Source organism: Rhinatrema bivittatum, chromosome 8, assembly GCF_901001135.1.
Source record: "Rhinatrema bivittatum chromosome 8, aRhiBiv1.1, whole genome shotgun sequence".
Taxonomy (NCBI): domain Eukaryota; kingdom Metazoa; phylum Chordata; class Amphibia; order Gymnophiona; family Rhinatrematidae; genus Rhinatrema; species Rhinatrema bivittatum.
In genome coordinates this window covers 34,602,175-34,614,530 of record NC_042622.1, presented here as the reverse complement: position 1 = coordinate 34,614,530, position 12,356 = coordinate 34,602,175, and the positions used below count along the sequence as shown (strand labels likewise).

At 44.0% G+C, this 12,356-nt stretch overlaps 1 protein-coding gene across 9 annotated transcripts in view; it reads right to left on the bottom strand.

Moving 5' to 3' along the window:
• The window catches only part of ZMYND8 (zinc finger MYND-type containing 8), a 423,241-nt gene that overhangs the window by 55,619 nt on the left and 355,266 nt on the right, over positions 1 to 12,356 (bottom strand). For 7 of the 9 annotated variants that reach the window (XR_003858448.1, XM_029614633.1, XM_029614636.1 and 4 more), the window contains 3 exons: positions 6,620 to 7,123; positions 2,560 to 2,958; positions 444 to 634 (listed from right to left, as the gene is read on the bottom strand). Coding sequence is in view for 8 of the 9 variants with exons in the window: in XM_029614633.1 (XP_029470493.1) it covers positions 444 to 634; positions 2,560 to 2,958; positions 6,620 to 7,123 (1,094 nt within the window). In the remaining variant the exon portion in view is untranslated. The remainder of the gene's footprint in view (positions 1 to 443; positions 635 to 2,559; positions 2,959 to 6,619; positions 7,124 to 12,356) is intronic. The other 2 variants (XM_029614639.1, XM_029614638.1) reach the window with 1 other exon arrangement.

Sequence of the window (12,356 nt, the reverse complement as noted above, 5' to 3'; positions counted from 1 at the left end):
GCACGTCCACTGATACCCATACATCGGCCTGTTTTTCCAATTCTTCTTCAATTCTTATATAAAAACTATAAAGCTCAGTTCTCTATTTCAGTAAAAATATGAACAGAGCACCAAATATACACGAGGTCTGTGCAACTATAACAGAATAACCATGCTGAGAATCATGGTAGGAAGAAATTATTATACAAGGGGAGCGATTAAACGCATTTTGGAAAGGCTTACTTAACAGTTTAGCAAATGGCCAAGCTTCTTTGGAAACTCTTTGAACCTGCTAGGTAAGCACAGGTCCGCGACTGAAATTTCAGAACATACAGTACATGGAAATTCTGTTGACCCATCAAATCTGTTCTGTTTGGGCTTGCAATTTACCAAGGCCAACAATGAACACTTGAAAGGCAAAAAATTCTGAACATTTAGCATATATCCCATCCTCAGAAACTTACTTTGCTAGTGTATTTGGCAATATCTGCCGCCACATCAGCAGAAGCAGTAGCAATTGGCAAGTCTGCATTAATTGGGGTAGACAAGGTGGTCATAGATCCTGAACTGGTAACCATGGAAACAGGTTGAGTACTCGTAACCAGGGTAATCGTGGATGTCGAAGTGCTCTGTGTGATTTCTTTCTGCTGTACAGCTAAAAGCAGAAACACAATTGTTGCAATTTTCTACGTACATAAATAAAATGCTTTGCCACATGGAATATGAGGATATAAAATATAAATAATGACCATTTTCTGTGAATCTTACTAACAATTCTTCATGTTTAATAGGGATGTGCATTTGTTTAAAATGAAACACATTGACTGCTATTTTGTTTAATTTCGTTGGAACCATGAAATGAAAGAAAAAACACTGAAATTTCATTTGAGATTCATGTTAAATGAAATTTGAGAAAACTGAAAAAACCCCAATCAAGCATTTTAAAAACAAAATCAAGCAAAAAATGACACAAAACAAAAACGACATTAAAAAAACCCTGTACACCCTTAATGTTTAAGTTCATTTTTTATTTTTACTAACTTGAAAGAGGTTTTGCAAACAATGATTCAGCTTACTAATGTATTATTTCTGTAATTTAATCTTTAAAAATAAAAATGTGGGGCAATGGTTGGTTTTGAGCCGTTGTCACTGATCGGTATCGCTATAGGGGGAATGTAAGAATTTAAAAGAAAATACTTTATTAAAATTATGTACTGGGAATCAGGACATCTGGGTTCAAATCTTGCTTCTGCCACTGATACTCATTGACACCTTGAACAAATTTCTCTCTCATGACCTCACATACCTATCTGGATGGGGCAGGGATATTTATACCTGCTTGTACTTTGTTGAAAAACCACTCTGAAATAATAAAAATAACAGACCTGACTTCATCCTAGGAGATTCTACTTATTACAATAGATAAAGAATATACATTTCCTAAATGTGTAAATACCCAGCTTTGAAAAAGGAAAAGCATGCCTATATAATGGTACCATGCATGAATTTTTGACTGGGATCTGATTTTTATTTTGTGTTATCTTCCCATCATCTGCAATATCTTATGCCTCTTCTCAGAAAACGATCCTTAAATATCTCAAGTTAGAATTTCTTGGTGCTATTCACTCGCATACTAATGACAAACCCAAATTCATCCACCTGATGACTTCCAGGCATGCACTTTCACCATCGTGCCACAAAGTATAACCAGCAGCATAATTTTCACAATTTTAATTCGTGACAAAAGTATTAGCCAACCATATGGCTGCATGACAGAAATAAGATGATCTCACACAAATAAACAGCCAAATATCATTTATTCAGCCAAGAAGAAGTGCCTCTAACCTGCCTATTCATCCTGTCTTAGCCTGTCAAATGCCCACTGTGATGTTGGCAAATTGGTATAATCATGTCAGACAACCATTGCTTTCCGACATCAAAACGTGATTAGATTTACTTGCCTGTGTTGCATCCACCTACCCTGCCAGCTTCTCTTAGGGTTTCAGCTAAGGACCTTGTTGTTCTTCCTTCTCCACAATGCTTGACAGCTCTTCTTTCCTTGCCACTTTCTACTCCTCTTATCCCACTGCTCCCAATTACTGGCCTCCATGTTTCCACTCTACCCGCTACACATGGTTCTCCAGGGTCCCTCACTCCTTGTAGCTCTATTCTATAGACTGTATAGAACAATGGATGGTAGCACAATCCATCCATCTATAAATTAACCAGTACTGGTACCTTGGGAGTCTGCTAAAGTAGGTACTATAATATACTCATACAGTTTACTGATGCCAGCAAACCTACCTCACTCACCACTCCAATACCAATAGTTACTGGTTATAGATGACATCCCATCCATTCTCCTCTATATTACATACATACATTTCCACAAGCCATCACAAATTTAAAAAACATAATACTTCAAACATTTAGTATGTCTAAAAATCACATAAAGTAGTAGTAAGAAAGAAATGGAAGAGGTTCATATAACCAGAGTATTTTAATGGAACATTTCCTTGTACGGCCTACTCCCCCAGTCATGTTAAAACTGCAGTACAAAGCAGCCATGCAGTTGAATACCTTTAACAGCTTGTCTAGTCTGATATCTTGTTCCTTGAGAAGACTGAAGTTGTGTTGCTGGAGGAGGTGGTGGTGGTGGTGGTGGTTGCTGTTGCGTCTGCTGCTGCTGCTGTCTCTGCACTTTCTGCATGTGCCACTTTTGAGAGGATGTTTGAAATTTGTTTGAAGAATTCCATACTACTCGTTGTACTGCAGGCACTGTTTCTTTAGGCAGCAGGGGCCTCTGCTTTTTTACAGGACTGCCAGTGGCTGCAGCTGGAGCAGTCACAGTAGTCACAGCACTAGTTGTCGCAGTAACGCCAGCTGTTGGGGTTTGGACCGCAGACCGAGTAAGCACTGGTGTCTCAGGTGGAGGAGGCTGACTGTTTGCACTGGTTGCAGCTGGAGTTTTCCCAACAGCTAAGCAAACACAACATTTAAGAAAATGATATTCTTTGCTTGATGAGTTCCAATAATTTTCACAAATATTAATTTAAAAAAAGCTAAGGTAAAAGGAAATAACTGATGCTTTTGCAGGGGAAGGATTTTGTGTGGGCACTGTCCTTCACATATCCACTATGCTTAGACATGTACACATTCTCACCTATCCATTTAGATCAAAGTTTCTAAGTTCTAGTCATTCACAGGGCAATTTCCAAAAGATTTTAGGATTTAAGGACAAATTTCAACAGAAAATTTAGGTTTCTAAATTCAGCTGATAGCCTCTCAAATATAGAAGCATGGTATTTAGACACCAAGCATTATTTGAAAATTGGGCCTTTGGTGAGTACCTGCAACTGGGTGAAAAATATTCAAAGTTACTGCTTGGCACCTAGTGTCAACTCTTACAATGACATACTTTTAATAAAACAAGGAAACTGACATGACTAGGCAGTGAGCAAGAAAGTCCAAATCTTTGATACTGAATTACATGAATGAGTTATTTTTGTTTTCCTACTATAATCAACACGACCTCCCACATTCCAACTCAGTGCTGGGAGCTTCTATTCCTAAGAAATAAGAGCCCTGGTTATTGACAAGTGGAATATCACAGGGCTCAATCTTGTCCCCACTACTTTTTAATATATAATTTATAACCAATGATGGGAGGTTCATTAAAAAAATTTGATATTGGGTATTATAGTTAACGACGAAGACTTGCAGTTAGTCATTTCTCTGGATATAGATATTAGTACAGGAAATGGAAAGGAAATATCTACTTAAAGATCAACCTCACCAAGACAGAGGCTATATCAGCTTCTCCTCCCTGTTAACTCAGGGGTTCTAGATTTTGTAATGAGCATTTTTTGCAATTCAAATGGGTTGTAAATATGACAAAATCAACATAGGGAGAGATTTCAAACACTTTGAAACTGTGTCCCAGATAGAGAGACAAACTTCACATGCACAGAAAAGTTCTCAGTTTATGTGCTAGAAAAAATATTGCCACTGGGTGGTATTGTGCAAGAAAAAGGAAGAGCCCATTTCTATTGCCTAGTCCTGATTTATTCCCTCCTCTTGCCCCAGGATATTTCAGAATTCAGGGTACCAAATATGATAACCAAGTAATCTTATAAAAATTGCTACCTGCACTAAGATGTAGTTCCATATCAGCAAAATAAGACTTCATACTGTTGATGCAATTTCATTATTACTCTCTGCTTTAACAGCAGGGGGAAAAGAGAAAAAGGGGAATTAGATTCAGACAGCAACCAACAAGGACATTGGATTTTATGGTCTGGGAAAACAAGCATGGGGGTAACTTGCTGATGTGGCTGTTACTACCCTTTAACCAATAAGCCTGATACTTTAGATGCAACTCCAAGATTGCTCTCTGCTTCAACGGCAAGAAGTAACAGGGAATCGAACTCAGACAACAACCAAGGGCCCTGACTTTGTTGGGCCCTTAGTTTGGGAAACTAAGTAAGGAAGTGGCCTTTATGGCGCAGCAGATGCTACCATAAGCTTGCTGGGCAGACTGGATGGACCATTTGGTCCTTTTCTGCCGTCCTTTTCTATATTTCTATGTCAATTAGCAAAACAAATATTTTTTGGTGCCTCCATGAAGCTCATTTATAGATGTATTGACCGCCTTGTCTATAAGGTTAAAAGCATTTCACTTTTTATATCTGAACCAAACCAATCAATCAACAGAAGCTATGATAGAAATCACTCATTAACAGGGCTTCTAGAAGCAGACATTATGGAAGAGGACTCAAAAGCCTGGAAACTTACAAGGGTGGCATATGACAAAAGATCAACAAATTTACTGTAAATTCTCAGTTCATCTATTATCTAACCAATAGATTCTTCACTGTTGAGTGGAATTCTATTCTCTCATATCCCCAATATCTTACCTGTGGAGTCCCTCAAAGATCTATCCTTTCTCCTCTTCTTTCCAATCTATATCTGTCACCCTTAGCAACCTTAATTCAGAGCCTTGGCTATGGATACTATCTCTATGTGGATGACGTTCAGACTATGGCTAGTTTCAATGCTAGCTCATAAGACTTTTTGTCAGACTTCAACACCTGTCTTTCTAAGGTAGTGGACTGGCTAGATTAAAAGTCAATCCTAGTAATTTCAAAGCTATATGATTTACCAGAAATTTAGATTCATTGATTTTGCCATCCCCCATCCATGTGTGGTGTTCAGATTGAACTGAAAGATGTAATAACCATCCTAGAAATTAAACTGAACTTAAGTCTTCTCCTCAGATTTCTGCTCTAGCCCAATGCATCTACTGTTACTTGAGTTTTATCCATCATTTAAAACAATTTTTAGATTCCAGCAGTCTAAAGTCTTTAATTTATGCACTTGTACCCAGCTATTTGGATTACTGCAATAAACTTTTATCATAGCCTCTCATCCCTGTCACTTAGCCATCTTTAAACTATCCAAAATATTTCAGCTAAACTCAATTTTGATAAGAAGAAATATGTTCATGTCATTCCTCTGTTAAAGTTACAATGCTTACCATTTTCTCTGTGAATCCAATTTAAAATAGTCTGTCTTTCCTTTAAAGTGTTTTGATGGGGCAATTCCTACCTATCTTTCAAACCTTTTGTGTCCTTATACCCCAGGTCGTCTGCTCCGATCAACTCAGTATGAATTACTGAATATTCCCATATTCAAGCAAATCAGATTTGAAACAACTCAGGGAATGACATTTGCATTCCTGGCCTCTAGTTGATTGAATTCCCTCCCTCTTAGTCTGCGACTAGAAAAATCTACTTGTTTTTACAAGCATTTGATAAATAAAAGCTATGCTCTAGCTGTACAGTCTTATTATGTTGAATTAATGTATTGGTTTTTGAAAAGAATTTTAATTTATTTGGTTTTATGAGTATCTACTATAATTGCCTTATTTTTAACCTGTACTAGTATATTAGAGTTAGAATAATTTTTAGTATAATTTATCTATATCTTTTTTGATAGTGACATATCTTATGTATTGTATTTGTTCTTAATTGTACATCACTGTAATTTTAAAAAGAATAGTAATTAATCCAATAAAGTAATTAACTAAATGAACCTCACTGTCAGTTAATTGTACCTATGAAGAGCAACCTATAAACATCTGTATCAACTGCAAACCTTGAATTTTAGTAAGGTGTGCTGAGGATCAAACCAGTCCTCGCACACAACCTTCCACTCTTCCCCTTCCCCAGACAGCTGGATTTTTCTAGATATCCTTAATGATTATACACAAGAGATTTACATACATTGAAGGTAGTGCATAAAAATATATTTCATATATATTTATTAGAAACTGGTTAGGGGTTACTGGAGGACCAGTACAAGCACAGCTGATGTAGATAATATGGAACTATCGGCCTGACATAGGATTTATTTTTACCACAGACACAAAATGGGGAAAAATCCTTTAGTAGGTTGATATTTAGCATTTAGCAATGAATTAAAAAATATTACAGAATGTGTTATCTACCGATACTGCTGACCACTTGTTTTAACTGTTTGCATATATTCATTAATTGCACATTACAGTCCTGATGATGAAATTATAAACATATATCGGAAAGCAAGAAAGAAAGAAACCAAAAACAGAATAGCAACATACCTTCTGGCTGTTTAGTGGGCAGTTCTTTTGAATCTTTCTTGTTTTTCCGTCCCTCACGTCCAGAATGATCTTCTCCCAGGTCTATGACAAGTTCACTTTCTGAATCAGAGTCCAAACCCAGGCGCACAGTAGGCGAGTCTGTGTCATCTTTACCTTTCAGTTTTTCTTTTGTAGGGTGAGGCAAACTTTTAATCTTTTCAGAATCATCCTTCTCTGTGCTCGTATTTGGCTTTTCTTTGACTGGTGGCTCAATGTTTTCCGCTGCTGGAGGTGTGCTCTTGCCTTCCTCTTTAATGTCTGCTTGAACAGGTTGCTTGGGTTTCTTTTTGGCAGATGACTCTTTCTCCATTTTACTTTCTTTCTCATCTCCATCTTCTTGCTCATTCTTTGACTTTTGCTCCTCATCACTTACATATTCGCTGTCACTAGTGTCCGATTTTTCTGATTCCTCAGAATCACTGTGTTCTACTGCAGTATAGACATCCTCAGATATTTCATTTATTCCTAGATATACAAAATCCAAAGGAGATCCAAGCAGAAAAGTCATTCACCACCCAGTGCTGGAAAATCTCTTTGAATGGACTTCTACTTCTAAACATGTAAGCACAAGGAGATTTACATTGCTTTCAGTTACGCTAATGATGATAGAAAAGTTTGCACCATATACCTTTTTATGATAATAGTATTATCCTTTTTTAAGTTGGAACAAACTGTAATTTTTCATTACACGGACAAAGTATTGGAGAAATTACTTACCTGAATTTCGTTTTCCTTAGTGTAGACAGATGGACTCAGGACCAATGGGTATAGTGTACTCGTGCTAGCAGTTGGAGACGGATCAGATTTCAATCTGACGTCAGCACCTAGTACATATACCCCTGCAGGAAGTGCAGATTCTCAGTATTCTTCCTTGCAAAGCATTTATGGATATATGTGTGACTGACCGATTGATTAACTTAATGTGTTTACTCTGATTAGATTGAATTGATTGGTTGACTATAGCTGGAGACCGCCAGTGTCCTCAACCGGAAAGCGTCGACACCCGGCAGGGTGGAAGCCCTAAGTTAAGTAAAACATGGCTTACCTTGATTCGATGAACGACCATGTATGACGGCAGCCGAGGGTGGGCTGCTGAGTCCATCTGTCTACACTAAGGAAAACGAAATTATCAGGTAAGTAATTTCCCCATTTCCTAGCGTGTAGCAGATGGACTCAGGACCAATGGGATGTATAAAAGCTACTCCCGAACTGGGTGGGAGGCTGCCCGTGGTCCAATAAGGATTGCTCTTGCAAATGCTGTGTCCTCCCGAGCCTGGACATCCAGACGGTAGAATCTGGAGAAGGTATGGATGGAGGACCACGTTGCCGCCCTGCAGATCTCGGCAGGTGACAGCATTCTGGTTTCTGCCCAGGAGGCCGCCTGGGCTCTGGTGGAATGGGCCTTGACCTGTAGAGGTGGTGGTTTTCCAGCTTCTACGTAGGCCGCCTTGATGACTTATTTGATCCAGCGAGCAATGGTTGCCCGTGAGGCCGCTTCCCCTTTGTTTCTTCTTCGTACTGGTTCTGACATTTCCAGGTATCTGGATAGTCTGCCGATGTCGAGATGGCGTAGAGACCGGCCTTCTTCAGATTTCTTCAAACCTTCCAACGTTGGTATGAAATGGTTTGGTTGAGGTGGAAGTACAAAACCACTTTGGGGAGGAAGGAGGGGACCGTGCGTAGATGGATGGTCCCCGGGGTGATTCTGAGAAATGGATCACGGCAGGACAGTGCTTGTAGCTCTGAAATGCGGCGGGCTGAACATACGGCCAGCAAGAAAACCATCTTTAGGGTTAGTAGACGGAGAGACAGGCCTCGGAGGGGTCTGAAGGCGGGTCCCGCTAGGAATTCCAGGACGAGGTTGAGGTTCCACAGGGGCACTGGCCACTTTAGTGGTGGGCAAATGTGTTTGACCCCTTTCAGGAAACTGATATGTCTGGGTGCACAGCTATGCTGTCGCCCTTGTTCCTGGGGCCGTAGCATGACAGCGCTGCAACCTCTACCTTGATAAGAGTTGAGGGACAGGCCCTTCTGGAGTCCATTCTGTAAGAATTCCAAAATTATGGGGACTTTAGAGGATTGTGGTTAGATGTTGTGATCTTCGCACCAGGCCTCAAATACTCTCCAGATCCTTATATATGTTAGCGATGTGGAGAACTTGCGTGCTCGGAGGAGGGTATCTATTACTGCCCCCGAGTATCCCTTCTTCCTCAGTCGGGCCCTCTCAATGGCCAGACCGTAAGAGATAATTGAGCTGGATCCTCGTGAAGGATGGGACCTTGTTGTAGTAGGTCCCTGTTTGGGGGTAGGGGTAGAGGGTCCCCTGCCAGTAGTCTTCTCATGTCTGCGTACCAGGGTCTTATTGGCCAGTCCGGGGCCACCAGAAGAACTAGACCTCTGTGTCGCTGAGCCTTGTGGATGATTGTGCCCAGCAGGGGCCATGGGGGAAAGGCGTATAGGAGGGTCCCAGGTGGCCAGGTCTGTACCAGGGCGTCGATCCCTTGTGACTGCGGATCTCGCCTGCGACTGAAGTATCTGGGTACTTGGGCGTTGGATCTATTTGCCAGAAGATCCATGACTGGGGTCCCCCACGATCCACTATCATCTTGAAGGCTGTGGTTGACAGCTTCCATTCTCCCGGGTTTAGGCTTTCCCTGCTGAGGAAGTCTGCCGTAGTGTTGTCCTTCCCGGCGATGTGGACGGCGGAGATGTCCTGGAGATTTGCTTCCGCCCAGGACATCAGGGGGGCTATTTCTAAGGATACCTGTTGGCTTCTGGTTCCGCCCTGCCTGTTGATGTAGGCCACCGTGGTGGCGTTGTCAGACATCACTCTGACCGCTTTCTTTCGAAGTCTGTGGGCAAACCGTAGGCAGGCTAGCCGGACTGCCCGTGCCTCTAATCGATTGATGTTCCACCCCGACTCGACTTTGTTCCACCGCCCTTGGGCGGTTAGCTCTTCATAGTGTGCTCCCCATCCGTGTAGGCTGGCATCTGTGGTGAGCAGGGTCCAGGTCGGGGAGGATATTCTTGATCCCCGGCTCATGTGGTTGGATTGCAGCCACCACCTTAGCTGGGTCCGCACTCTGGTCGGTAAAGGTAGATGCACGGTGTAGTTCTGGGATCGTGGCCTCCACTGAGATAGGAGTGAGCGCTGCAAGGGTCTCATGTGGGCTCGCGCCCATGGTACCACTTCCAGTGTGGATGCCATTAGACCGAGGACTTGTAGGTAATCCCATGCTGTGGGCCGGGTGGCGCTCAGCAGGGTCTGTAGTCGGTCCCGCAGCTTTGATCTCCTTGTGGGGGTCAGACTGACCTTGTCCTCCTTGGTGTCGAATCGGACCCCTAGGTATTCCAGCGACTGCGATGGCTGTAGGGAGCTCTTGTTGGTATTGACTACCCATCCTAGGCTTTCCAGTAGAGTTATGACTCTGTTGGTTGCTCGGTGGCTCTCCTCCGGTGATTTTGCTCTGATCAGCCAGTCGTCCAGGTAAGGATGAACAAGGATTCCCTCCTTCCTGAGTGTCGCCGCCACCACTACTATTACCTTGGTGAAGGTCCGCGGTGCAGTGGCTAACCCGAAGGGTAGTGCCCGGAATTGATAATGGTGATTCAGGACCTTGAAGCGTAGGTAGCGCTGGTGTTCCTGATGGATTGGGATGTGCAAGTAGGCTTCCGACAGATCCAGGGATGTGAGATATTCTCCTGGCTGTATTGCATGTATGACTGATCGCAAGGTTTCCATTCGAAATCTTGGGACCTTTAGGTGTCGGTTGACCGACTTGAGGTCCAGGATGGATCTGAACGTACCTTCTTTCTTGGGTACGATGAAGTAAATGGAGTAATGCCCGGAATTTATTTCCTGTTTTGGTACCGGGGTTATGGCCTCTAGGGTCAGGAGTCTGGACAGAGTAGCTTCCACTGCCGCCCTCTTGAGGGGGTCGTGGCAGGGAGATTCCACGAACTTGTCCGGAGGGGTTCGAAGGAAGTCCAGGTAGTACCCTTCTCTGATGATGGCTAGGACCCACTTGTCCAAAGTTATCTCAACCCATCTGCGGTAGAATAGGGTTAGTCTGCCCCCTATGGCTTCTTCCCTTGGATGGGTCGGCTGAATCTCATTGTGGGGTGTGGCTGGGGCCTGGACCTGAGCTGGTTCCCCTCCTGCTTTGTTTGTTCCGAAAGGACTGGTTCCTGCCCGTAGGGCGGGGCGCTTGGTAGTTGTTCCTGTAAGGGTTGAAGCGCTGTGAGCTTCTGCCTCTGGAGGGCCTTGGAAAGGGACGCTGGTTTCTCTTCATCTTGTCTTCTGGTAGACGAGGTACTGGAGAGTCGCCCCATTTGTTAGCCAGCTTCTCTAGTTTGCTGCCGAACAGGAGGATATCCCCTGAAGGGCATTCTTGTGAGACGTGTCTTGGAGGAGGCGTCAGCCGACCAATTTCGCAGCCAGAGTTGTCTCCTGGCTGCCACTGTGGATGACACTCCTCTGGCTGCCGTGCGTACTAGGTTGGAGGCAGCGTCAGTGAGGAACGAAAGTGCCGGTTCCATGTCTTCTCCCGGGGTGCTGTTCCTGGCTTGGGATAAACAGGAATGTGTCACCACTGTACAGCAGGTCGCAATTTGTAGAGACATGGCTGCCACCTCAAAGGCCTGTTTCAGTATGGCTTCCAGGAGTCGGTCGTGTGCGTCCTTGAGGGCCGCTCCTCCCTCCACTGGTATGGTGGTGCGCTTGGCGACCGCGCACACTATGGCATCCACCTTGGGGCATGCCAGAAGCTCCTTGGTTGCTGGGTCCAGGGGTTACATGGCCGATAAGGCTCGACCCCCTTTGAATGAAGATTCTGGCACATTCCACTCCAGGTCAATTAGCTGTTGTGCTGCCTGTAAGAGGGGGAAATGGTGGGACGTCTGTCGAAGGCCCTCCAGCAGGGGGTTCATTCTAGGTTCCCCTGGGGTGCCTTGGCCCGGGATAGCGAGTTCCAACAAGCATTGAGATAGCAGGTCCGGAAGCTCATCCTTTGAGAAGAAGTGTCTCATGGTTCGATGCAGCTCCGTCCCCGAGGGGAGTTCTCCCTCCTCAAGGGGCTCAACTTCTTCCTCAGAGAAATCCGTTTCCCCGTAGGTGGGGCTTCTGGGTGGTGGGAGCCTATCTCTAGGCCTCGAGGGTCCTGGGGCATGAGGATCTTCCGGTGCATATGGATGGCCGGCCCGGGGTTCAGTCTGCATCTGAACAAAGGCGTGAATCCCTTTAAAAAGCTCCACCCAGGAGATCGAAGCCCGATCTAGGTTGAAGGGTGCCGGTTTCCTTGGGTTCCCCATCTGTGGGATGGAATCACTGGGGCCAGCTAGGTCCGGGGTGCCCCGTGAGGAGCTAGTACTGGGACCCGGGTGGGACTGGCTCTGGCCTGGATCTCCCAGGGCCTCCTCACAGTGTGCGCATAGGGCGTCCGCTTCCTCGCTCTGTGCGGCTCTGATGTGGCATGCTGGGAGGAGGCCTAGAGCTTTTATGCCTGATTCTGGAGGTGCCGCTTCTGTGGACGCGTGTGCTCTTATGCGATCCATTGCGTCTGATATATGCGCGCCGGTGTGCTCCAAGCCATAATTATGCGCTTTGTACTGTGCGCGAAACTTATGTGCGGAAGTTTTTTTGTTTTTTTTTTAATGTGCGCCTAGGAATGTGCGCCCAATATTGTGCGCCTGTAATACG